The sequence below is a fragment of the Pogoniulus pusillus genome, chromosome 3 (genome assembly GCF_015220805.1).
Source record: "Pogoniulus pusillus isolate bPogPus1 chromosome 3, bPogPus1.pri, whole genome shotgun sequence".
NCBI lineage: Eukaryota > Metazoa > Chordata > Aves > Piciformes > Lybiidae > Pogoniulus > Pogoniulus pusillus.
In genome coordinates, this window is record NC_087266.1 from 2707151 (window position 1) to 2733488 (window position 26338).

General features: G+C 49.0%; 1 protein-coding gene across 7 annotated transcripts in view; it reads right to left on the reverse strand.

Moving 5' to 3' along the window:
* Positions 1-26338, reverse strand: part of TENM4 (teneurin transmembrane protein 4) — a 704151-nt gene that overhangs the window by 456891 nt on the left and 220922 nt on the right. For 6 of the 7 annotated variants that reach the window (XM_064168982.1, XM_064168953.1, XM_064168944.1 and 3 more), the window contains exon 1: positions 2152-2364. In XM_064168982.1, coding sequence (XP_064025052.1) covers positions 2152-2278 — 127 coding nt within the window. In that variant the 5' untranslated portion in view covers positions 2279-2364. Of the gene's footprint in view, positions 1-2151; positions 2422-10431; positions 10721-26338 lie in introns of those variants that run through there. The other variant, XM_064168972.1, reaches the window with a different exon arrangement.

A 26338-nucleotide genomic window follows, 5' to 3' on the forward strand; every position in this document is an offset into this window, starting at 1 on the left:
GAAAGAGAAAGAGAAAGAAAAAAAGAAAAATAAAGATAAAAATAAAGAGAGAAAAGAAGAAAAAGAAGGAAAAAAGTAAAAGAAAAAGATAAAAAAGAAAAAGAAAATAAATAAAAAGAAGAGATGAAAAGGAAAACAAAAAAGAAAAAGGAGAAGAGAAAAAAAGAAAAAAATAGAAGGAAAAGAAAAAGAGAAGGAGAAAAAAGAAAAAGGAAAAAGAGAAAGAGAAAAAAAGAAAAAGAGGAAAAAAATATAAAAGAAGAAAAATAAGAAAAGGAAAAGAAAAAGAAAAAAGAGAGAAAGAAAAAGAAATAAAATGAAGAAGAAAAATAAAAAGAAGAGGAAAAAATGAAAAGAAGAAGAAAAAGAAAGGAAAAAGAAATAGAAAAATAAAAAAGAAAAAGAAAAAAGAGAAGGAAATGGAAAAAGAGAAAGAAAAAAAGAAAAAGGAAAAAGAGAAAGAGAAAAAAAGAATAAGAAGAAAATTAAAAGGAGAAAAGAAAAAGAGGAAAAAAGATAAAAGAAAAGAAAAATAGGGAAAGGAAAAGAAAAAGGTAAAAGAAAAAAAAGAGAACGAAATGAAAAGAAGAAGAAAAATAAAAAGAAGAAGAAAAAGAAAAAGAAGAAGAAAAAGAAAGGAAAAAAGAAAAGAAGAAAAATAGGAAAAGGAAAAGAAAAAGGAAAAAGAGAAAGAATAAGAAAAAGAAAGAGAAAGAGAAAAAGAAAAAGAAAAAGAAAAAGAAAAAGAAAAAGAAAAAGAAAAAGAAAAAGAAAAAGAAAAAGAAAAAGAAAAAGAAAGAAAAAGAAAAAGAAAAAGAAAAAAGGAAAAGAAAAAAAGAAAAAGGAAAAGGTAGGATTACAACTGCCCATGCCCCATCACAGAAAGCAGAAGAGAAGGAGGTGGAAGTGCAGGGCATTTGCTTTGAGTTGTATTCTAGCAATGCCTTGGAGTGTGTAATTGACCCTGGTGATCCCTCTGATTCTGCACCAACACACAAGGCTTGGAAGGAGAGCAGAATAAGCGAGTCTGTCCTACTGGCTGCAGCAGCCCAGCCCTGTCAGATGCTACACTAAGAAACTTTAAACCAAAATATTACAAAATAATGTAAAAAAAAACCCCAAAACCCTTCTTCTGTGCATCCTTTCCAGAGAAAGGGCATCCAGGTGGCTTTGAACTTTGCCTGATGTATCATTATCTCCGAGCAGAAACTCCGCCAGCCTCGAGCGTAATTTGGTTGGGAGTTAAACATAAAATCATGTGGGTGGCACATGTCTCACCGTGTCATGGCTTCCCAAGGAAAAAAAGTTATTATCCTTTGTCACTCCTGTGATGTGGCAAACAGCACAAGGGGGAAGGAGCAGCACAGTCATTCCACACCAGCTTTCTGCGCTCAGCTCAAGCTCCCCACGACTCGTACGCAGCAGAGGCTATATTAAGAAGCAGGCTGTGCCGTAATTGAATTAAAGGTGCAAAGGCATATAGGGCTGGGTGAACTCCTGGCTCAAGCTGCAATGGAATCAAAACCTCTCTCTCCTCCCTACGCTGCTTGGCAGAACTGCTGACCAAAAAGATCTGCAGACCTACGACTTGCAGGCAGGAGTCCCCCCTCTCCCCCACCCCACCCCACCACAGCTGAGGACACAAAGTTATGGAGATAAAATAATAGCTAAAAAAAAAAAATATCTGTGACCTTCAGCTTCTAAAGAGGGGCTTCTAAAAATACTTCACCATCGTTTGCCTTCAGAGAGCACTCAGTTGATTTACATAAGTGAAAGGGCTCCTGACAAGGAAGCGGCATGGAAAAGAAGGAAATGATCTGCCCCCAAAATCAGTAGCGAAGCTAAGAGCAGCACTGGCCAGGGGAGGGGAGATTTAAATGCTTTTTTTTGTCTGCCAGGTTGCTACAAAGAGCAGAGAGAGTATCACAGGCATTTAATGATCTCTGTCGCCCTGATAAATAAGTAGGAGCTCCTCCAGCAGTTTATTAACAAACACTCTGTAGGCCAGCACAAAAGGCCACGCCATGGGTCCATTAGAAGCCTGTTTTCAGCCTGCCTGGTAAAACCCACCCAACACAGCACCTAAGGGAGCAGTAAGAAGCACTGCTGGCAGAGCTCGGGGCTGGCAGCTCGTGTGCCATCACCACTTACCGGTCTCAGTGTTCTCGTGCTCCGTGTCAGTGAGGGTGAGGTTGGAGTTGGCCCTGCTCGACAAGCAGGAGCTGCGCCCGGACTTGGTGTTGCGTCCCCAGAGCCTCACGGGGTGCTCAGGTGACATGACCACGTCTGCCTCCGTGTCGGCATCCGAGCCGGCGCTGATGGAGTAGCCGCAGTGAGGCAGCCCGATGTCCGTCCGGTACAGGGTCCCGTGGCTGGGGGGCACGTCTTCCAGACCCAGCTCTCGCAAAGAGAAGTTGGCTCCTGGGAGAGAAGACAGCAGCCTGGTTAATTTTTAACAGGGGATGGTTTCTTCCAGCACAAGACGATGGCAGAATCAATCGCACTCCATCTTCAAGTGGGCCACAGCAGAGCTCGGGTCCTAACCCAAGTCCTAACATCCAACCAGACAGGTGGTAGAGTCATAAAAGTGTAGCATCAGCCAGGCTGGAAGAGAGCTCCAAGCTCAGCCAGCCCAACCTAGCACCCAGCCCTGGCCAAGGAACCAGACCATGGCACTAAGTGCCTCATCCAGGCTTTGCTTGTACACCTCCAGGGATGGTGACTCCACCACCTCCCTGGGCAGCCCATTCCAATGCCAATCACTCTCTCTGCCAACAACTTCCTCCTTACATCCAGCCTAGACCTGCCCTGCCACAGCTTCAGACTCTGTCCCCTTCTTCTGTTGCTGCTTGCCTGGCAGAAGAGACCACAGAATCACATAATCAGCCAGGTTGGAAGAGAACTCCAAGCTCATCCAGTCCAGTCTAGCAACCACATCTGGCCAATCAACCAGACCATGGCATTAAGTGCCCCAGCCAGGCTTGGCTGCAACACCTCCAGGCACAGAGGCTCCACCACCTCCCTGGGCAGCCCATTCCAATGCCAATCACTCTCTCTGACAACAACTTCCTCCCAACATCCATCCTAGACCTCCCCCAGCACAACTTGAGACTGTGTCCCCTTATTAGCCTGTTTTGTGGGCTTGCTAAGCGTGAGACCAAGTGATGCTGCCAAGACCAAAAAGCAGCTGGATTCCTACGTCTGGAACCTGACATTTACTCAGGATGTGTTCAATAAAGTGATCAAAATTGAAAGCAAATACAGATGGAGAAATAGTGGAACTCTTTAGAAAAGGTACCAAGTAATCTTCTCAGGAGAAAAGCAAAAGGAGGTATGCAATGATCAAAAGTCCCACCCTACACTTGGCAACACTGCTACAATGGGGAAACTGAGTGAGTTCTGCTTGTTGAAATGCCTGTAATTACATACTGGGGATTTAAATTTCCTCTGGCAAGCTCCCTTTCCCCTTGCTGACCACTCACACCTTGACTCAGCTTAGCTATTCATTCAGGTAGAGCCACAGCAGAGGTTGCTTGGCGGCAAAGAGATGCCTTTATTGGGCTGACTGCAAATGCAACCTGCAAAATGACTCTGGAGTTCACATCCAGTGCTCTGCAGAGCGTCAACATCAGACCAAATCGATGTGTTCAGACAGTTGCATGAGGAGGTGGACAAAAGCAATTAGTGGCTCCCACCTTATTATGGCCTTTAAGTATCTGAAGGGGGCCTACAAAAAAGCTGGGGAGGGACTTTTCAGGATAGCAGGGAAGGATAGGACTGGGGGGAATGGAGCAAAGCTGGAGGTGAGCAGGGTAAGGCTGGATGTGAGGAGGAAGCTGTTGAGCAGGAGAGTGGTGAGAGGCTGGACTGGGTTGCCCAGGGAGGTGGTTGAGGCCCCATGGCTGGAGGTGTTTGAGGCCAGGCTGTGTGCAGCCTGGTCTAGGGTAGGGTGTCCCTGGGCATGGCAGAGGGTTTGGAACTGGCTGCTCCTTGTGCTCCCTTCCAACCCTGCCTGATTCTATGATTCTATGATTCTATGACCTCCAGCGATGGGGCCCCAACCACTTCCCTGGGGAACTTGTTCCAGTGTTCCACTGGATGAGCAGCTGGCCCAGAGTAAATGCTATTTTGCTACATCTCTTCATTCAGTTGACTTTGCAACTTATAGTGCAGCAGAGAAGCTGTTTGAATGCAAGGTGAATAATGTGACCTGGCAACATCTCCTTCTGATGCTCAGAGAAGAAGCTGTTTGACGTCAGGAGGAAATAACCACGGCTCAGCTTGTTACAGATGCACAGCTGATAGCACTCCAACTATATAAAGCATTCATGAACTTCACACCTTTTTAATTGACTGAACAATATTAAGGCTTTCAAACAGAGTGGACAGATAAGGTTGCTTGGAGCTTACACCTCCATCAAACCCTAAGGCTTTGCTTGGGAAGTGCAATGGAAGCTCGCAGCAAATTAATCCATTTAAGCCTGGAGGAGAGGAGGCTCAGGGGTGACCTCATTGCTGTCTACAACTACCTGAAGGGAGGCTGCAGCCAGGTGGGGGTTGGTCAGCAACAGGACAAGGGGACAGAGCCTCAAGTTCTGGCAGGGGAGGTCTAGGCTGGATGTTAGGAGGAAGTTGTTGGCAGAGAGAGTGATTGGCATTGGAATGGGCTGCCCAGGGAGGTGGTGGAGTCACTGTCCCTGGATGGCTCAAGTCTGGATGAGGCACTTAGTGCCATGGTGTGGTTGACTGGACAGGACTGGGTGCTAGGTTGGACTGGATGAGCTTGGAGGTCTCTTCCAACCTCGCTGTTTCTGTAATTCTATTAAGTTGTGCCAAGGGAGGTCTAGGCTGGGTGTTAGGAGGAAGTTCCTGGCAGAGAGAGTGATTGACATTGGAATGGGCTGCCCAGGGAGGTGGTGGAGTCACCATCCCTGGAGGTGTTGAAGCCAAACCTGGATGAGGCACTTAGTGCCATGGTCTGGACAGGGCTGGGTGCTAGGTTGGACTGGATGAGCTTGGAGGTCTCTTCCAACCTGGTTGGTTCTATGATTCTAAGCTGATTGCAGAGCAGTGTCTGACAGAGCATCCTCCGCATGGCATGAGGTAGAAAATGCCCTGAGTTAGAAACACAAGTTCTCCCCAGAGACCTTGGTCTTCTCTTCCAACTCTGAATTCAGTGCTAGGCCAGGATAGTTTTTAAACCATCCTCTGAGGAGTAATGGAAACTGTCATCTTTTGATTGTGGGTTCCACCTTGCTCTGAAAGAAGCCATGCTCAACACCACCAGGACACATCACTGTGCAGCAGGACTGCTGCTCTCCAGTAACAGCAGCTCATCAATTATGGAAAATGACTGCTACAATTAACTGAAAATCAGATTTATTTGCAATAAACAGCAGGAGATGCATCGATTTTCATATTCTGTGCTCACTGTTGCCTTTTAAGCTGGAAGGACTCAAGTCAATAAAGGGAGGATAATAAATATCTGAGACTTTTATTCAGATCTGGTCTATTTTTTTTTCCCTGTGCTGACTTGCACGTTTGCTGGCACTCTCACTCCAGCTAAAACAGTTTAGATGCTGACTTGTTTATTTACTGAATTTATTTGGTCAATTTCAAATGCTTCCCTCCTCTGACTTCCAAACCAATGCAGGAGAGAAATTCACTTTGCCTCGTTGATGTCAAGCAAGGCTAATAAGGCTTGGTTTCAACTGGCAGGAGACCAAGCAGCACCAAAATGGAAAGTCCATTCATGGCTCTCTGCCAGCAGAAAATGTGGCAGAGAAAGTCTGGAGTTATTGTTAGTACTTCTCAGGCCACTTTTAGGACTCTCAGGATAATCTGGGAGAAAATTGTCCATTGAATAATCTGTGAGTGGTATATCAGAAACAGAACTGGTGCCCTGACTCAGTTAATCACTCCTCAGGCCACTCCTAGGACTCTCAGGAGAATCTGGCAGAAAATTATAAGATGAATAATCCTTGCTGCTGGAGCAGGAACGTGACATAGTGAGGAAGTCTCCTGCATAATCAAAAGCAGGCTGGTGCCCTGATATGGTTAACCTCAACTTCTGCTCAAGTTCATTTCAGTCGCTCACAGGAAAAAAACAGTGAACCACAGCAGTGGGTTTTGCTGTTGCCTCAGTGGAACCCAGCAGTAGGTTTTGTGTTGCCTCATAGAACCCAGCAGTAGGTTTTGCTGTTGCCTGAGCGGAACCCAGCAGTAGGTTTTGCTGTTGCCTGAGCGGAATCCAGCAGTAGGTTTTGCTGTTGCCTCAGTGGAACACAGCAGTGGATTTTGCTGTTGTCTCAGTGGAACCCAGCAGTAGGTTTTGCTGTTGCCTCAGTAGAACCCAGCAGTAGGTTTTGCTGTTGCCTCAGTGGAACACAGCAGTAGGTTTTGCTGTTGCCTCAGTGGAACACAGCAGTAGGTTTTGCTGTTGCCTGAGCGGAACCCAGCAGTAGGTTTTGCTGTTGCCTCAGTGGAACCCAGCAGTAGGTTTTGCTGTTGCCTCAGTGGAACCCAGCAGTAGGTTTTGCTGTTGCCTCAGTGGAACACAGCAGTAGGTTTTGCTGTTGCCTCAGTGGAACACAGCAGTAGGTTTTGCTGTTGCCTCAGTGGAATCCAGCAGTAGGTTTTGCTGTTGCCTCAGTAGAACCCAGCAGTAGGTTTTGCTGTTGCCTCAGTAGAACCCAGCAGAAGGTTTTGCTGTTGCCTCAGTAGAACCCAGCAGTAGGTTTTGCTGTTGCCTCAGTGGAATCCAGCAGTAGGTTTTGCTGTTGCCTCAGTAGAACCCAGCAGTAGGTTTTGCTGTTGCCTCAGTGGAACCCAGCAGTAGGTTTTGCTGTTGCCTCAGTGGAACCCAGCAGTAGGTTTTGCTGTTGCCTCAGTGGAACCCAGCAGAAGGTTTTGCTGTTGCCTCAGTGGAACCCAGCAGTAGGTTTTGCTGTTGCCTCAGTGGAACCCAGCAGTAGGTTTTGTGTTGCCTCAGTGGAACACAGCAGTAGGTTTTGCTGTTGCCTCAGTGGAACCCAGCAGTAGGTTTTGTGTTGCCTCAGTGGAACCCAGCAGTAGGTTTTGCTGTTGCCTCAGTGGAACCCAGCAGTAGGTTTTGCTGTTGCCTCAGTGGAACCCAGCAGTAGGTTTTGCTGTTGCCTCAGTGGAACCCAGCAGAAGGTTTTGCTGTTGCCTCAGTGGAACCCAGCAGTAGGTTTTGCTGTTGCCTCAGTGGAACCCAGCAGTAGGTTTTGCTGTTGCCTCAGTACAACCCAGCAGTAGGTTTTACTCTTGTCTCAGACCCCACAATTTTTTTGTGGGGAAGTATGAACTTGTGTGTAGCAAATTTATGCTCCCTGTCAATAGAGTGGCTTTTCTTATTTCTCTTTTGTGGGCTTCTTAGGAGAAGTCCATGGACCTGCATGGCCTCACAGACCCTCAGGTTGAAAACCACTGACCTGTGCTAATTCACATCTATCCTGCATGGTGAATATATTGTATGAAGCGAGAAACTCAATGACCTCAAAGGTTTCCTTTTCTTTATAACTCTGCAGATTCCTTAGAGAGGATGTAGCACTTCAGAGTTGCTAAGAGGGAAACTCCTTTTATGAATGCAAAGCATTGCTTACAGCACTCATTGGCCCTTTTGTTAATGGTTGCCTGTTGCAGCTACCTTGAAATACAAACACCAAAGCCATGTGCACAAGGAGACTTCTGCAAGTCATTTTGCTTGTGCATGCCTTAAAGATGAGCCTTGCAGCAAAAGCACAGGGGCATGGGTGTTTGAAGGGTGAAACTAAGCAGCCCCCAAGTTAAACAAGTGGAATTTTGAGCATTCCCTTTGGGCAATCAGCTTTTCCAGGCTGCAGAGGATACAGTCAGAGCAGCCTGGGTCAGCTATTTTATGTTGGTTGTCTGGAATGCTCCTGAGTCGATTTAATTCACTTTGCCATTTTATGCTTTTTCTTGATGGACTTCTAAAAATAATTTATGGGAAACCCTGCTTGGTTTCAAAACTAAGACAGTTGTGTCTCTGTGAAAAAAAAAAATGAAGATGAGACTATAACAGGGGCCAGAAACCTACCTCATGTAGGCAGCAGCAGCAGTGCAAATGCAGTTGCACTGACTTAAGGCTAGAAGTAAGGGGAGTATCTGGAATCATAGAATGAAGCAGGTTGGAAGAGACCTCCAAGATCATCCAGTCCAACCTAGCACCCAGTCAACCAGACCATGGCACTAAGTGCCTCAGCCAGGCTTGGCTTCAACACCTCCAGGGATGGCCACTCCACCACCTCCCTGGGCAGCCCATTCCAATGCCAATCACTCTCTCTGCCAGGAACTTCACAGTATCACAGTATCACAGTATCACCAAGGTTGGAAGAGACCTCACAGATCATCTAGTCCAACCCTTTACCACAGTGCCTTCCTTGGCACAACTGGAGACTGTGTCCCTGTCATGGAGGGTAGCAGAAGCCCTTAGCAGGCCTCCCTGCTGTAAAAGTCGCAGTGTCTCACATTTTAAGCCAGAAGCATCGTAAAAACCAAACCAATCTTCTAGTCCCATGAGAAGTTCCCTCCCTAGAGGAGATAAAAGGTAAACATGGGCCTTGTTTTCCAAACTTTCGGCCTTGGTTCCCATGCACACTGAGCACCTGCTGCTGGGCCGAGCTTTGGGTGCTCCTACAGGCTGTTTCGGTGAGGACTGTCCAATGATATAGGTTAATTGTAATCTGTGCCAATCTGTAAGCTTGGGCTGGAGGGTTACACCTCTTTTGAATACTATACAATGCTGTGCCTGCCTGGATTGGGGCTTGCTTGCTTGAGCTCGCTGGTACCTGCACCTACCTGCTCGCCTGCCTGCCTGCCTGGCTGGCTCCTGCCGCGGTGCCCTCACGTTCCCGATCGGCCCTGCCCGACGAGGGCCCCGCAGAGGCCTGAAGCTGCTTGGGCCCGATCCTGACGCACAAAGGGACACCGCCCAAACCTCGAACCCTGCTGATCTGAGCTGCTGAATCGTGAGTGAACCAAAGAAAGGACTCCTCACCTAGAGACTGAGTAACCTTAAAGGCTCCAAAGAACTCTAAAGAAATCACAGACTCTCCTTTAGCTGCTGTTTTCTGAACTGTTATTCTACAGCTTCAATCCTAAAAGAACTCAGGTGGGGAGTTTAGTTCGGGAGGGGATCTCCATGTTTGAGCAGTAAATCACTTGAAATCCACAAGTGAGTCTCCACGGATTTCCCCCACAACCTCCCAAACTACCTTCCGTGACTGTCCCCTGGTTCTGTTGCTGCTTGCCTGGCAGCAGAGCCCAACCCCACCTGGCTACAGCCTCCCTGCAGGCAGCTGCAGGCAGCAATGAGCTCTGCCCTGAGCCTCCTCTGCTGCAGGCTGCACACCCCCAGCTCCCTCAGCCTCTCCTCACAGGGCTCTGCTCCAGGCCCCTCACCAGCTTTGTTACCCTTCTCTGGACACCTTCCAGCACCTCAACATCTCTCTTGAATTGAGGAGCCCAGAACTGGACACAGCACTCAAGGTGTGGCCTGAGCAGTGCTGAGCACAGGGGCACAAGAACCTCCCTTGTCCTGCTGGTCTCTATTAGGACTGTGGAGTTCATGCTAATCCTTGATGCTCCACATCTTCACTGTTACTGTAAAGCTGATTCACTGCATGGATACCTGTAAGTCCTAAAAGTGATCCTTTACCACTTCTGTATCTGAAGGGGGCCTACAAAAAAGCTGGGGAAGGACTTTTCAGGATATCAGGGAGTGACAGGACTGGGGGGAATGGAGCAAAGCTGGAGGTGGGGAGAGTCAGGTTGGAGGTGAGGAGGAAGTTGTTGAGCATGAGAGTGGTGAGAGGCTGGACTGGGTTGCCCAGGGAGGTGGTTGAGGCCCTGTCCCTGGAGGTGTTTAAGGCCAGGTTGGATGGGGTTCTGGCCAACCTGATTTGGTTGTGGCCAGGTGGGGTTGGTCTCTTCTGCCAGGCAAGCAACAACAGAACAAGGGTACACAGTCTGGAGTTGTGTCAGGGGAGATACAGGCTGGATGTTAGGAGGAAGCTCTTGTCAGAGAGAGTGATTGGCATTGGAATGGGCTGCCCAGGGAGGTGGTGGAGTCACTGTCCCTGGAAGTGTTGAAGACAAGCCTGGATGAGGCACTTAGTGCCATGGTCTGGTTGACTGGCGAGGGCTGGGTGCTAGGTTGGACTGGATGAGCTTGCAGGTCTCTTCCAGCCTGGTTGATTCTATGATTCTGTATTCAAGGTCAGGCTTGATGGGGCACTGAGCAACCTGACCTAGCTGAGGATGTCCCTGCTTACTTCAGTGGGGCTGGACTGGATGATCTTTAAAGGCTCCTTCCAAAGCAGTGCAATCTAAGATTCTTTGACACGATACCCATGCTACCTGAGGCAGCATCTGATGAGATGCACTTGCCTGATCGGCAGAACTCCTCAGCCTCCTGGTGCACCATGTCTTTCACCCTGTTGCTGTAGGTCAACCTGGAGTCCTGGTCGTAAGCCTTGAGGGTCTCACTGGAGCTGTAGGACTTCTGGGGTGCCTTGCTGTCCTCGCTCTCGGCTGAAGAGCTGGTGTAGCGGCGCTCCGTGTCGCGGCGCCGGGTCAGAGAGCGGTACGGCTTCCTTTCCTTCACATCCATGGCACCCTTGTCTGAGGGCTCAACATGAAACTAAGAACGTCCCTCTGGTGCTCAGATTGGAATGACCTGAAAGAGAGAATAAAATAAGACCTAGGTTCAAACCTTTGGGCACTTCGAGGCAAATTTTCTGTCTTTATGCATCCATTCAATGAACAACAGAGAGGTTCCTTAAGGGACTGCAGGGAAACCCTCTTAGAGCAATTACCAACAGAAAGACAGTCTCAATTAAGTGTGACTCATTTAATAATGGCCACAGCTTGTGGGACACCACTCACCATCCCTGGAGGTGCTCAAGAAAAGCCTGGATCATAGAATCATACAACCATAGAATCAATCAGGTTGGAAGAGACCTCCAAGATCACATCCAGTCTAACCTAGCACCCAGCCCTAGCCAATCAAGCAGACCATGGCACTAAGTGCCTCATCCAGGCTTTGCTTCAACACCTCCAGGGATGGTGACTCCACCACCTCCCTTGGCAGCCCATTCCAGCAGCCTGCAGAAGAGGAGGCTCAGGGCAGAGCTCATTGCTGTCTACAACTACCTGAAGAGAGGCTGTAGCCAGGTGGGGTTGGGCTCTGCTGCCAGGCAAGCAGCAACAGAAGAAGGGGACACAGTCTCAAGTTGAGCTGAGGGAGGTCTAGGCTGGATGTTAGGAGGAAGTTCCTGGCATAGAGAGTGATTGGCATTGGAATGGGCTGCCCAGGGAGGTGGTGGAGTCACTGTCCCTGGAGGTGTTGAAGCCAAGCCTGGATGAGGCACTTAGTGCCATGGTCTGGTTGACTGGCTAGGGCTGGGTGCTAGGTTGGGCTGGCTGAGCTTGGAGCTCTCTTCCAATTCTATGATTCTATGATAAGCTGGCAAGTGGGCAGGGAGAGGGGATAAAAGAAAAAGAAGTGTGAGAGATGAATAGAAATAGGATGAAAACATCCCTTTGTTTGGAGAGCTCATCTTTACTCAGCTGGGAATATATTAGAACTTAAGGAGAGTTGAGAAAGTGTAAATAAATGATAGTGCTCTGCTTCATGTAACAGCATGACCTGGGATTTATGCCTGTGGGGAAAAAAACCAAAGCATATATGCCCTGGTATGCCAGCACAGACATTTGCACACAGAGAAAATTGATAACAGAAATAAAACCATGTCCTAAAAGTGCATTTGTCAAAGTAATTAATAAATTGTCTTTTTCTTTTAAGTTTATTGAATGCAACAGAAGCCGCAGAGAGAGAGAGAGAGAGAGACAGAAACCAACAGTCAGTGACTTGCAGCAAGCTGGTAAAAATATGTTTTTGAATACTTAAATTGGTCTATGAGGAAAAATGCTGATCAAAGCCACAAACCAAATGTTGACATCTGTAATTACAGGCTGCGTTGCTCAGGAACTGAATCCTCCTGACTGCTAAAGAACAGAAGCTGAGCCTCTAAAGGCCACACCAGGATGCTCTTAGAATGGAGTCATGGAATTAAAGAATGCTTTAGGTTGGAAGAGACCTCAAGGATCATCCAGTTCCAACTCCCCCACCATAGGCAGGGACATCTCCCACTAGAGCAGGTTGCTCAGGGCGTCATCCAACCTGGCCTTGAACACCTCCAGGGAGGGAGCAGCCACAGCCTCCCTGGGCAACTTGGGCCAGTGTCTCACCACCCTCAACCTGTGCCAGTGTCTCACCACCCTCACTGTGAAGAAGTAAAGAACTTCTTCCTAACATCCAGCCTAAATCTCCCCTCTGCCAGTTTAAATCCATTACTCCTTGTCCTGTCATTACAAGACCTTGTAAACAGTGCCTGTCCCTGGAGGTAGATTCCAATGCCAATCACTCTCTCTGCCAACAACTTCCTCCTAACATCCAGCCCAGACCTCCCCTGGCACAGCTTCAGGCTGTGTCCCCTTGTTCTGTTGCTGGGTGCCTGGCAGAAGAGCCCAACCCTCACCTGACCACAGCCTTCCTTCAGGTAGCTGCAGACAGCAATGAGCTCTGCCCTGAGCCTCCTCTGCTGCAGGCTGCACACCCCCAGCTCCCTCAGCCTCTCCTCACAGGGCTGTGTTCCAGGCCCCTCACCAGCCTTGCTGCCCTGCTCCAAACACCTTCCAGTATCTCAACATCTCTCTTGAAATGTGGATCCCAGAACTGGACACAGCACTCAAGGTGTGGCCTGACCAGTGCTGAGCACAGGGGCACAAGAACCTCCCTTGTCCTGCTGCCCACACTGCTCCTGAGCCAGCCCAGGATGCCATTGGCTCTGCTGCCCACCTGGGCACTGCTGCCTCAGCTTCAGCTCCTCTCTGCCAGCACCCCCAGGGCCCTCTCTGCCTGGCTGCTCTCAGCCACTCTGGCCCCAGCCTGTAGTGCTGCTTGGGGTTGTTGTGGCCAAAGTGCAGAACCCTGCACTTGGCCTTGTTCAATCTCATCCCGTTGGCTTCTGCCCACCCATCCAGCCTGCTGAGGTCCCTCTATTTCATTTAAAAACAAAGCAGTTACTGTACTCTGTAAGAAAAAAATCATGGAATCAAGCAGGTTAGAAGAGAGCTCCAAGCTCATCCAGTCCAACCTAGCACCCAGCCCTGGCCAATCAACTAGAGCATGGCAGGGAGTGCCTCACCCAGCCCCATCCAAGGCATGAACTGCCTCATTCAGTCTTTTCTTGAACGCCTCCAGGGATGCTGACTCCACCACCTCCCTGGGCAGCCCATTCCAAAGACATGAGGGAAGGTGGCTTCTGCCTGCCTATGAATAGTGCAGCAATTCCTACCAAGGGCCAGTCATTTAAAACCCCTCTGGCTGGAGAGGCACACATGCCAAGGAAACCTTTCCATACAGTTGGAGCCATAAGGTACAAACAGGGTCTGTAATTACCATTAGGAACACTGCAACTTAGGAAATGGAGAGGGGTGTGGGGGGGGGAAAGCAAAGCATCAGGAAATTTGCTGAATTCCCCCCAGGTGTAGGCTTTTCTTTTTGTCAAGGCAGGTGCTGAAAAGCTGAAAGTGCTCCTACAGCTCATCAGAAAGAGCCCTGTAAATTCGCACCACTCACATGCACATTCCTCTGTAGCAGTGCTTCAATTCCCAATTCATCCATGGCTTTGTCAATTTAACTCTCCTCAGCCCTCCCTTTCTCTCTCTCTCTCACTCTCTTGCTGCTTGTAAGGAGGCACTTTGCCCACTAGAGAGGCCACTCTCAAAACACATAGTTAAGGTTTGTGTGCTTTTGGTTTGGGGGTTTGGAGGGGTATTTTTGGTTGCTTTGCTTTAAAGAAGAAACCTCTAACTGACTTAAGTAAGTTTCCAGCACCTCTCCACGGGCAGGCAGTTCTTGTCATCTCCTTTTTATGCCCCTGTTCCCAGCTGGTTTAGATATCTTGCCTTCAGTGCAGCGGTGTGGTCGGGGAGTTTGCCTTGTAGTGCTGCTGTGATGGATGATGATTTTTTCCCTGCTACTCCTTGTGCCTCGATTTCACTTCTGCTACAATTTCACCCGTGCCATCAACACCTCACAGTCTTCCCTTCCTCCTCTGGCCCAGGGTGAATGCTCATCTCAGTTACCTACTCCACCACTGGGTTCTTTCCTCTCCTAGCTCGTGATCACTCCTCATAATTTTAGAAAGCTTCCATAAAGTTGCTGTACCTCACATAAAAAAAACCCTAATGCTTCTAATATTGTCCTTTCTATGCCTTCATTTTTTCCCTCTCCCTCTATAAAAGTGTGCTCCAAACCATTTCTGTGGTCTAGTTGATTGCCTAGGGCTGGGTGATAGAGACTGGACACTGGAATGGGCTGCCCGGGGAGGTGGCGGAGTTGCCATCCCTGGAGCTGTTCAAGGCAGTATTGGATGTGGCTCTTGGTGCCATGGTCTGGCCTTGAGCTCTGTGGTAAAGGGTTGGACTTGATGATCTATGAGGTCTCTTCCAACCCTGATGATACTGTGATACTGTGTGATACTGTGATCTTGGAGGTGTCTTCCAACCTAGTTGATTCTATGATTCTATGACTTGGAGACTTCTAAAATAAGAACTAAACGACCCAGTCTCAAGTTGTGCTGGGGGAGGTCTAGGCTGAATGTTAGGAGGAAGCTGTTGGCAGAGAGAGTGATTGGCATTGGAATGGGCTGCCCAGGGAGGTGGTGGAGTGGCCGTGCCTGGAGGTGTTGCAGCCAAGCCTGGCTGGGGCACTTAATGCCATGGTCTGGTTGGTTGGCCAGGGCTGGGTGCTAGGTTGGACTGGCTGAGCCTGGAGGTCTCTTCCAACCTGCTTGGTTTTTTTGAACACCTTCAGGGTTGGTGACTCTACCACCTCTCTGGGCATCCCATTCCAATGCCAATCACTCTCTTTTGGAAGAACTTCCTCCTGACATCCAGCCTTGACCTCCCCTGGCATAACTTGAGACTGTGTCCCCTTGTCCTGTGGCTAGCTGCCTGGCAGAAGAGACCACAGAATCACAGAATCAACCAGGTTGAAAGAGACCTCCAGGATCATCCACTCCAACCTAGCACCCAGCCCTATCCAGTCAACCAGACCATAGCACTAAGTGCCTCATCCAGGCTTTTCTTCAACACCTTCAGGAATGGCAACTCCACCACCTCCCTGGGCAGCCCATTCCAATGCCAATCACTCTCTCTGCCAACAACTTCCTCCTCACATCCAGCCTAGACATCCCCTGGCACAACTTGAGACTGTGTGCCCTTGTTCTGTTGCTGGCTGTCTGGGAGAAGAGAACAACCCCACCTGGCTACAGCCTCCCTTTAGGTAGTTGTAGACTACACGTTGAAGTCATTTCAGTATCTCTGCTTAAGAATGCTCAGTGTTAGGAGATGCATTCAGGTAGTATGTAGACAGCAATAAGATCACCTCTGAGCCTCCTCAAGAGGCAGAGAAGCAAGTGTCAGAGAAGACCCTGCCCATGGCAGGGTCTATGATTCTATGACTCTATGAGGTGTTTCTGCCCATAGGAGGGGGGTTGGAACTAGATGATCCTTGTGGTCCCTTCCAGCCCTGACTGATTCTATGCTTCTGTGACTCTATGAGGTGTCCCTGCCCATAGGAGGGGGGTTGGAACTAGATGATCCTTGTGGTCCCTTCCAGCCCTGACTGATTCTATGCTTCTGTGATTCTGTGAGGTGTCCCTGCCCATAGGAGGGGAGTTGGAACTAGATGACCCTTGTGGTCCCTTCCAGCCCTGACTGATTCTATGCTTCTGTGACTCTATGAGGTGTCCCTGCCCATAGGAGGGGGGTTGGAGCTACATGATCCTTGTGGTTCCTTCCAACCTGACTGATTCTATGCTTCTGTGACTCTATGAGGTGTCCCTGCCCATAGGAGGGGGGTTGGAACTACATGATCCTTGTGGTCCCTTCCAGCCCTGACTGATTCTATGCTTCTGTGACTCTATGAGGTGTCCCTGCCCATAGGAGGGGGGTTGGAACTACATGATCCTTGTGGTCCCTTCCAGCCCTGACTGATTCTATGCTTCTGTGACTCTATGAGGTGTCCCTGCCCATGGAGGGGGGTTGGAACTAGATGATCCTTGTGGTTCCTTCCAACCCTGACTGATTCTATGCTTCTATGAGGTGTCCCTGCCCATAGGAGGGGGGTTGGAACTATTTAATCCTTCTGGTCCCTTCCAATCCTGACTGAATCTACGATTCTAAGATGGTAGAGAAGTGTCAAGAAGCAGAGACAACAAAATCAGCTTTCTCGTTCTAGTGCAGTGGTGCAGCAAGCACCAATGCTTATTTACAGCTCTTTTCTTACTTTGCTTTTGCTTTGGTGGGCTCCCAAAATAATCCTTCTTATTATGTTTTATCCTTTCCATCTCCCCTCCTCATCCTCAGTCCCGTTGCTTTCTGGCGCTCTTCGGAGCTTTGATGAAGCACACCAGCTTTGTGCTGCGCTGAATGAATGGCAAGGGGGATGATTTATTTTCTGAGCCACTGCTCAAAAGACAAACTTCCATCAATCAAAAGCTAGACAAGAGAGGGTGACACCACAAAGAGATAGGCTAGGAGGCGCTTCCAGCAGAAACAGGACAGGTGGTCTCTGATAGCTGCCTTACACTGCAGGTCACTAATCACAGAGATTAGCAGCGAGGTGATAGACAGCGCCTGTTCTGGGAGGCAGCATGTCACATCATCCAATTTGCTGTCAAAATGGGAGGCTTTAAATGGGAGAGATAGCTTTATGTGTTTCTTTATGGAGTTATGGCAACAAGGTGATGAGAAAGCTGCAGGAGTGAAGTGTCTTGTCTCCGCCAAAATGCGGACATGAATCTTGGCAGGTCGATTTCGCTCCACCTTTGTGCTGGAGGAAGCAAAGTGACTTTCACTGTTGTTTCATAGAATCATAGAATCAAGCAGGTTGGAAGAGACCTCCAAAATCATCCAGTCCAAACCTAGCACCCAGCCCTTGACCATGGCACTAAGTGCCTCATCCAGGCTTTGCTTCAACACCTCCAGGAACAGCAACTCCACCACCTCCCTGGGCAGCCCATTCCAATGCCAATCACTCTCTCTGACAACAACTTCCTTCTCACATCCAGCCTAGACCTCCCCCAGCACAACTTGATGCTGTGTCCTCTTGTTCTGTTGCTGCTTGCCTGGCAGAAGAGCCCAACCCCACCTGGCTACAGCCTCCCTGCAGGCAGCTGCAGGCAGCAATCAGCTCTGCCCTGAGCCTCCTCTGCTGCAGGCTGCACACCCCCAGCTCCCTCAGCCTCTCCTCACAGGGCTCTGCTCCAGGCCCCTCCCCAGCCTTGCTGCCCTTCTCTGGACACCTTCCAGCACCTCAGTCTCTCTTGAATTGAGGAGCCCACAACTGGACACAGCACTCCAGGGGTGGCCTGAGCAGTGCTGAGCACAGGGGCAGAATAACCTCCCTCATCCTCCTGGCCACACTGCTCCTGATCCAGGCCAGGATGCCATTGGCTTTCTTGGCCACCTGGGCAGTTTGTTTGCCTCTGTGAAATTGCCTATGCAAAAATGGCTTTGTCTTCCCTGACAAGGACTGCTTTTTGTCATCTTAAAGTCAGCCTTCTCATTCCACTGCTGATGGCAATTTCCACCACCCCCCTTTATATTTTTATTGCTGCTGCCCTTTGCAGAATGTGCACAGCCACAGAATATCGAGCAGCAAAGCTTTGGGCTCCACAAATCAAGTCATTAACCAAGACCTGGTGCTGGTAAGTAGTGAGTATCCTTTTCTTCACTTCATAGAGGAAGAGATGAGGCACAGCAAGTCAAAGCAACTGGCTTCAGGTGGTACAAGAAGAATGTAAGACAATTGAGAACAGACTCTGGATCTCCCAGGCAGAGTCTGACACTGCCCCCTGGATGTTTGGGAATTAAGTCACATAATAACCATGGCAGAATACTTAATTTATTAACTCTCTAGGCCAGTGCATGTCTGGAATCATAGAATCAATGGTTTAGGTTGGATGGGACCTCAAAGATCATCCAGTTCCAACCTCCTGCCATAGGCAGGGACACCTCCCACTAGAACAGGTCGCTCAAGGCATCATCCACCCTGGCCTTAAACACCTCCAGGGAGGGAGCAGCCACAGCCTCCCTGGGCAACCTGTGCCAGTGTCTCACCACCCTCACTGCAAAGAAGGTCTTCCTAACATCTAGCTTGAATCTCCCCCCTGCCCGTTTAAACCCATTCCCCCTCATCCTGTCATTACAAGACCTTGTCAATAGTCCCTCCCCAGCCTTCCTGTAGGCCCCTTCAGATACTGGAAGGTCACTAAAAGGTCTCCTCAAAGCCTTCTCTTCTGCAGACTGCAGAGCCCCAACTCTCTCAGCCTGTTCTCATAGCAGAGCTGCTGCAGCCCTCTGAGCATCTTTGTGGCCCTCCTCTGGACTTGCTCTAACAGTTCCATGTCCTTCTTGTGTTGGGGGCTCCAGAACTGCACACAGCACTCCAGGTGGGGTCTGAGGAGAGTAAAACAAACAGGGAGAATCCCCTCGTTGCCCTTCTGGCCACACTGCTCTTGCTGCAGCCCAGGACACTGTTGCTATCTGGGCTGCACTCAGACTCCCAGATCCTTTTTCCTGCAGTCATTTAAAAGACACATGCATGTGGTGCTTAGGGGGATGATTTAGTGCTAATAGCTTAGCAGTAGTGGTGGGGTTGTGAAGTCTTGAGGAGTGGTTGGCTCATCCAGTCCAACCTAGCACCTAGCTCTGTCTAATCAACTAGACCATGGCACTAAGTGCCTCATCCAGGCTTTTTTTTGACCTTATTTGGTCATTTCCATTTGTCTATAAAGATCAGCCTGGAGGTGAGAAGGAAGTTGTTGAGCAGGAGAGTGGTGAGAGGCAGGACTGGGTTGCCCAGGGAGGGGGTTGAGGCTCCATGGCTGGAGGTGTTTGAGGCCAGGCTGGCTGAGGCTGTGTGCAGCCTGCTCTAGGGTAGGGTGTCCCTGGGCATGGCAGGGGGGTTGGAACTGGCTGATCCTTGTGGTCCCTTCCAACCCTGACTGATTCTATGATTCCATGATTTAGAGGTCTTATAAATGTAGTGCTAGGTTGGACTGGATGACCTTGGAGGTCTTTTTCAACTTGGTTGATTCTATCATTTAGAAGTCCTGTAGATGTAGTGCTAGGTTGGACTGGATATCTTGGAGGTCTTTTCCAACTGGGTTGATTCTATTATTCTGTGATTTAGAAGTCCTCTAGATGTAGTGCTAGGTTGAACTAGATAATCTTGGAGATCTCGTCCAACCTGGTTGATTCTGTTATTCTATGATTTAGAAGTCCTCTAAATGTAGTGCTAGGTTGGACTGGATAATCTTTGAGGTCTCTTCCAACTGGTTGATTCTATGATTTAGAAGTCCTGTAGGTGCAGTGACATGTTTGGACTGGATGATCTTGGAGTCTCTTCCAACCAGGTTGATTCTATGATTCTATGATTCTATGATTTAGATGTCCTCTAAATGTAGTGCTAGGTTGGACTGGACGATCTTGGAGTCTCTTCCAACCTGGTTGATGCTGTGATTCTATGATCTTTGCTATTGCCTGCCATGCCACAGCTGGTCTAAAGCACAAAGCTGGCATAAACGTAGTGTTGAATGTTCTGATGCATTCAGCAGATATTTAAGCATGTACTTAGGGGTGATTCAAATCAAATTTGCATTGCCAGGTGATCAGAGGCTCCACTGGTCTGATCTCAGCAAACACACCTCTGTGGCTTAAACAGCCTGGCAGCATTTACCAGCTCTCTGAGAAATTCTTCAGCCTCACATAAAAGACTCCTGTGTTTTTTTATTAAACTTTAAGCTTCAGATTTATAACAGAGATCCAAATCCCAGCAGGCCTTTGTAGGAAGTAAATTAAGCTGTAGGTATAACATCCCCTCACATTTTTGGCAAAGGCTTTGGAAAGAAGCAAGCATGAGAGAGAAGAACCAAGAGTCGAATTAACGCTGCTTGGCTTCGACCCAGTGCTTGGAGAAAGCAACAAACCCCTCTCTTTTCTCGTCTCAGCCACTAAGCTTTTCTTCTTCTCATAAGAGCCTTGTTAGGCAATTGGTAAGGTCCTGTCCAAGAGATGTGCTCTGTGACCTTTTGGTGAATAAATCTAAACCTGTAATGAGCTGGAGGCCCAGAGAAGCTTGGAACAGTAGTTAAGATTTGAAGCATGGTGGGAAAGAATGAAAGGGGGCTGGGATGCCCTAAGAGGAGAGGCTGAGGGAGCTGGGATTGGTTAGCCTGGAGAAGAGGAGGCTCAGGGGAGACCTTATTGCTGTCTACAACTACCTGAGGGGAGGTTGTGGCCAGGAGGAGGTTGCTCTCTTCTCTCAGGTGGCCAGCACCAGAACGAGAGGACACAGCCTCAGGCTGTGCCAGGGGAGATTTAGGCTGGAGGTGAGGAGAAAGTTCTTCCCTGAGAGAGTCATTGGACACTGGAATGGGCTGCCCGGGGAGGTGGTGGAGTCGCCGTCCCTGGAGCTGTTCAAGGCAGGACTGGACGTGGCACTTGGTGCCATGGTCTGGCCTTGAGCTCTGTGCTAAAGGGTTGGACTGGATGATCTATGAGGTCTCTTCCCACCTTGGTGATACTGTGATACTGTGATTATTTCTGCTCTGCAAATCCCTCAGCCTTCCCTCATGGGCTGCAGCCCTCAACCTGTGCTAGAGGAAGGTTTGGAGGCCAGAAGTTACAAAAGCTTTCAAATAGTTTTGGAGTAATGGAAGCAGTTTTCAGCTGCAGTCATCAGGATCCTACTCTGGCTTCTTCCTATGGGGAAGCTCAATGTGAGCAGACAGTGTGAGTGCAGCCCAGACACAACCCTGTGCTGGGCTGCAGCAAGAGCAGTGTGGGCACAGGGCAAGGGAGGGGATTCTGCCCCTTGGCTCTGCTCTCCTCAGACCTCACCTGCAGTCCTGTGTGCAGTTCTGGAGCCCCCAAGATAAGGACATGGAACTGTTAGAGCAAGTCCAGAGGAGGGCCACAAAGACGCTCAGAGAGCTGCAGCAGCTCTCCTCTGAGGACAGGCTACAAGAGTTTGGGCTGTGCAGCCTGGAGAGGAGAAGGCTTCGAGGAGACCTTCTTGTGGCCTTCCAGTATCTGAAGGGGACCTACAGGAAGGCTGAGGAGGGACTGCTGACAAGGTCTTGTAATGACAGGATGAGGAGTAATGGATTTAAACTGGCAGAGGGGAGATTTAAACTGGATGTTAGGAAGTTGTTTGCAGTGAGGGTGGTGAGACACTGGCACAGGTTGCCCAAGGAGGTTGTGGCTGCTTCCTCCCTGGAGGTGTTTAAGGCCAGGCTGGATAAGACCTTGAGCAACCTGCTCTAGTGGGAGGTGTCCCTGCCTGTGGTGTGGGATTGGAACTGGCTGATCCTTGAGGTCCCATCCAACCTAGACCATTCTATGCTTCTACAAATGACTTTGGAAACAACCTTCTCTTCATACTGAAACACCCTTTAGCAGCCTGTTTAGCTGTTCTTGGAAGAGTCTGCTTTTCTTCCTAACCTCAGATTAATAGATAATGCATAAAGGGGCTTAAATAATAAATGCTCAAAGAGCCAGCCTGACAATGGAGAGTGATTTAGGTGCAGTCTGCAAACCTTCCCTGGCTCACTACATTGCATGCAAGTTTTGGATCTGTGATGTACCTGAGAAGCCAATGTGTGTGAGGGAGTCACAGAGTGAGAAAGTGCTGGTGGCATCCTAGGCAGAAGCAGCATTTCCATTGTATGCAGACACTCAATGAATTCCATTTAAGCATTGCTATACTTCCTCTACCACCCTCTATCTCCTGCCCTGGGATACAGAAGATCAGCATTTTAAGTCCTTAATATGAAACAGACAAGAGAACATCTTAAAATCATAGAATAGAATCATAAAATGAGTCAGGGTTGGGAGGGACCACAAGGAACAGCCAGTGCCAACCCCCTGCCATGCCCAGGGACACCCTACCCTAGAGCAGGCTGCACACAGCCTCAGCCAGCCTGGCCTCAAACACCTCCAGCCATGGGGCCTTAACCACCTCCCTGGGCAACCCAGTCCAGCCTCTCAGCACTCTCCTGCTCAATGACTTCCTCCTCACCTCCAGCCTCACTCTCCCCACCTCCACCTTTGCTCCATTTCCCCCACTCCTGTCACTCCCTGACAGCCTAAAAAGTCCCTCCCCAGCTTTTTTGGAGCCCCCTTCAGATGCTGCAAGGCCACAAGAAGGTCCCCTGGGAGCCTCCTCTGCTGCAGCCTGCACAGCCCCAACTCTTTCAGGCTGTGCTCACAGCAGAGCTGCTGCAGCCTCTCAGCATCCTCCTGGCCCTGCTCTGGACACTCTCCAGCATCTCCACAGCCCTCTTGTCCCAGGGGCTCCAGAGCTGGATGCAGCACTCCAGGTGGGGTCTCAGCAGAGCAGAGCAGAGGGGGAGAATCCCCTCCTTGGCCCTGCTGGCCACACTGCTGCTGCTGCAGCCCAGGCTCTGCTTGGCTTTCTGGGCTGCAAGTGCACACTGCTGGCTCCTGCTGAGCTTCTCCTCCAGCAGCACCCCCAAGTCCCTCTCCTCAGGGCTACTCTCCAGCATGTCACATCTTGGATGTGTCTCAAACACCTCAAATGAGAGCCCTATGCAGAGCCTTCCCCAATCACCTTGGGAGAGACTTTTTCCTCTAGAAAAGATTCTGTGATTCTATGAGGTGTCCCTGCCCATGGCAGGGGGGTTGGAACTAGATGATCCTTTTGGTCCCTTCCAATCCTGACTCATTCTATGATTCTATGAGGTGTCCCTACCCATAGGAGGGGGGTTTGGAACTAGCTGATCCTTCTGGTCCCTTCCAACCCTAACTGACTCTATGATTCTAAGCAGCACAAGGAAATGTGCACTACTATCAGTTTTGCTCTGCAGGTATCTTGTCCAGTTCACAGGATTCAGGTAACCAAGACCCAAAACTCCTCCACAATTAATGACAAGGCCACCCTGACCTTTGTTTTACTACAGCATCATGCATAGAACTGCCCCTACTCTTGTTTCAGATGCTGTGGTACTGGCTAATGTGTCCTTGCTTTCATTCAACAGGGGCACAAAAAAGCCTGGGTGGGTTTTTGTGTGTGTGGTGATAAAATCCCCCAAAGAATCTGACTTCAAGCTAAGTTTATTAAAATATGAACTATCAGGAAAAAAGCCCAGGAATTGATTTCTGATTTTCTATGGACTTGCTTTAGAACTTCTCTCTGAGATAACCAGCATGCAGTGAGAGATGCTAGGGATTGATTAATCAGTATAACCCCTACTGTGTCCAAAGCTTAACTTTCAATTACACAAGCTTAGGCAGTATATTTTTCTTAGGTGCAATGCCTATGGGGGAAAAAAAAACAACCCAGAGAGATAAAAATAGTATATTAGAAATAGAAACTAATCTCTATTGGTGTTTTTTCCTTAAACAAAAGCTCCTCTTAAACAGAGAGCTCCCTCACTGGAAGAACAAGGAGAAGTATCACCTCTAAGAAGAGATTTTAAGCAGATGCAGATGCAGTCCTCCTTACAAAGAGAATTCCATCCCATATCTGAACATGAGGCAGCAGTGTGCCCAGGTGGCCAGGAGAGCCAGTGGCATCCTGGTCTGGATCAGGAACAGTGTGGCCAGCAGGACGAGGTTACTCTGTCCTTACACTCAGCACTGCTCAGGCCACACCTTGAGTGCTGTGTCCAGTTCTGGGTCCCTCAATTCAAGAGAGATGTTGAGGTGCTGGAAGGTGTCCAGAGAAGGGCAATGAAGCTGGTGAGGGGCCTGGAACACAAACCCTGTGAGGAGAGGCTGAAGGCTGTTTAGTCTGGAGAAGAGGAGGCTCAGGGGTGACCTCATTGTTGTCTACAGCTACCTGAAGGGAGGCTGCAGCCAGGTAGGGGTCAGTCTCTTGTCCCAAGCACCCAGCAAGAGAACAAGGGCACACAGTCTCAAGTTGTGGCAGGGGAGGTCGAGGCTGGATGTTAGGAGGAAGTTCTTGCCAGAGAGAGTGATTGGCATTGGAATCCACCTCCAGGGGCAGGGACTGTTTACAAACTCTTGTAATGACAGGACAAGGAGTAATAGATTTAAATTGAAAGACTGGATCCTAACTAGATGTGAGGAGGAAGTTGTTAGCAGAGAGAGTGATTGGCATTGAAATGGGCTGCTCAGGGAGGTGGTGGAGTCTTTGTGCCTGGAGGTGTTGAAGCAAAGCCTGGCTGAGGCACTTAGTGCCATGGTCTGGTTGATTGGCCAGGGCTGGGTGCTAGGTTGGACTGGATGATCTTGGAGGTCTCTTCCAACCTGCTTGATTCTATGATTCCATGATCTCCACAAATCACTGTCTTCTTGACATAGCCTGCACTCTGGCAAGAGGACTTACACCTGATTGCTGGGTTGCAGCTCACTGCTGACATATATAGGGTAAGAACCACAAAAATAGACCTTGCTGCACTCCTCCAGATGTATAAATGCTGCAGGACTGCAAGATGTGTCAAGGAGGGGGCTTTGTAAGGCAATGACAACTGACATCCTAGCTTAGGCAGAAAGACAAAACCACTGCATTTATACTATCCTTGCAAATTTCTGCTCTCCTACTTGCCCAAAGATTGCAGAGTAAAAGAAAGGTTTCTTTTGATTTACTATTTTATTATCACCATTGTAAAACCACAGAAGATGAAATTTAGGCCCTGATTTCATACTCTCATTGCAAATCTACATTGCAGTAGGACCAAGATGGCCTAGAATTTCTCTCAGCTCATTTTGGACATCAAGTCTCAAAAAATCTGCATTCACTGAAGTCAACTTTAGGTGGAGATTAACTTAAAAAACCCTTTTTTTAGACACTTATTCCCTAGAACTGACTCTTTCTCTACATTGACAAGGGCCCTAAGGTTGATTCATTCATGAGTAGGTGTCTAAATTCATAGTACCATAGAATCAGTCATGGTTGGAAGGGACCACAAGCATCATCTAGCTCCAACTCCCCTGCCATGGGCAGGGACACCCCACCCTTGATCAGGCTGGCCAGCCCTAAATTCAGTTGGGCTAAACCTCACTGCAGAGTTCTTCATTCATGAAGGAGCTGAGCCTGTTTAGCCTGGAGAAGAGGAGGCTCAGGGGTGATCTTATTACTGTCTACAACTACCTGAAGGGGCATTGTAGCCAGGTGGGGGGTGACCTCTTCTCCCAGGCAACCAGCAATAGAACAAGGGGACACAGTCTCAAGTTGTGCCAGGGTAGGTATAGGCTGGATGTGAGGAAGAAGTTCTTCACAGAGAGAGTGATTGGCATTGGAATGGGCTGCCCAGGGAGGTGGTGGAGGCACCGTCCCTGGGGGTCTTCAAGATAAGACTGGATGAGGCACTTAGTGCCATGGTCTGGTTGACTGGATAGGGCTGGGTGCTAGGTTGGACTGGATGATCTTGGAGGTCTCTTCCCAACTGGTTGATTCTATGATTCTATGATTCTATGTTGCTGCATGATTGTGGTTTCTTCATGGTTTAAGCCATTCCAGAAGATGTATTTGCATCTTCCCCATGCTACAGGCAGAACAGATGGCAAGAAGAGAGACATCCTAAACAGGCTCTTGCAAGAAGTTGCTGCCAGAGTCTCTTTACTGGAGTTCTTGGATTCTGGGGCAGTATTCATGAAAGGCAAATAGCACTCACATATTTCTGGTAGATAGAATGCTAGGTAAAAGATTAAGTGGTTTAGCCAAGTAGAAACAGAAACTGAACACTGCATTGTTGGTAGTAAGGTCACTAATTGACAAAGCTGGTGAGGGGCCTGGAGCAGAGCCCTGTGAGGAGAGGCTGAGGGAGCTGGGGGTGTGCAGCCTGCAGCAGAGGAGGCTCAGGGCAGAGCTCATTGCTGCCTGCAGCTGCCTGCAGGGAGGCTGTAGCCAGGTGGGGTTGGTCTCTTCTGCCAGGCAAGCAGCAACAGAACAAGGGGACACAGTGTGAAATTGTGATCAGGGGAGGTCTAGGCTGGGTGTTAGGAGGAAGTTCCTGGCAGAGAGAGTGATTGGCATTGCGATGGGCTGCCCAGGGAGGTGGTGGTATTGCCATCCCTGGAGGTGTTGAAGCAAAGCCTGGATGAGGCACTTAGTGCCATGGTCTGGTTGCTTGGCCAGGGCTGGGTGCTAGGTTGGACTGGATGATCTTGGAGGTCTCTTCCAACCTGGTTGATTCTGTGATTCTGTGGTCTAGCCCATTCCAATGCTGGT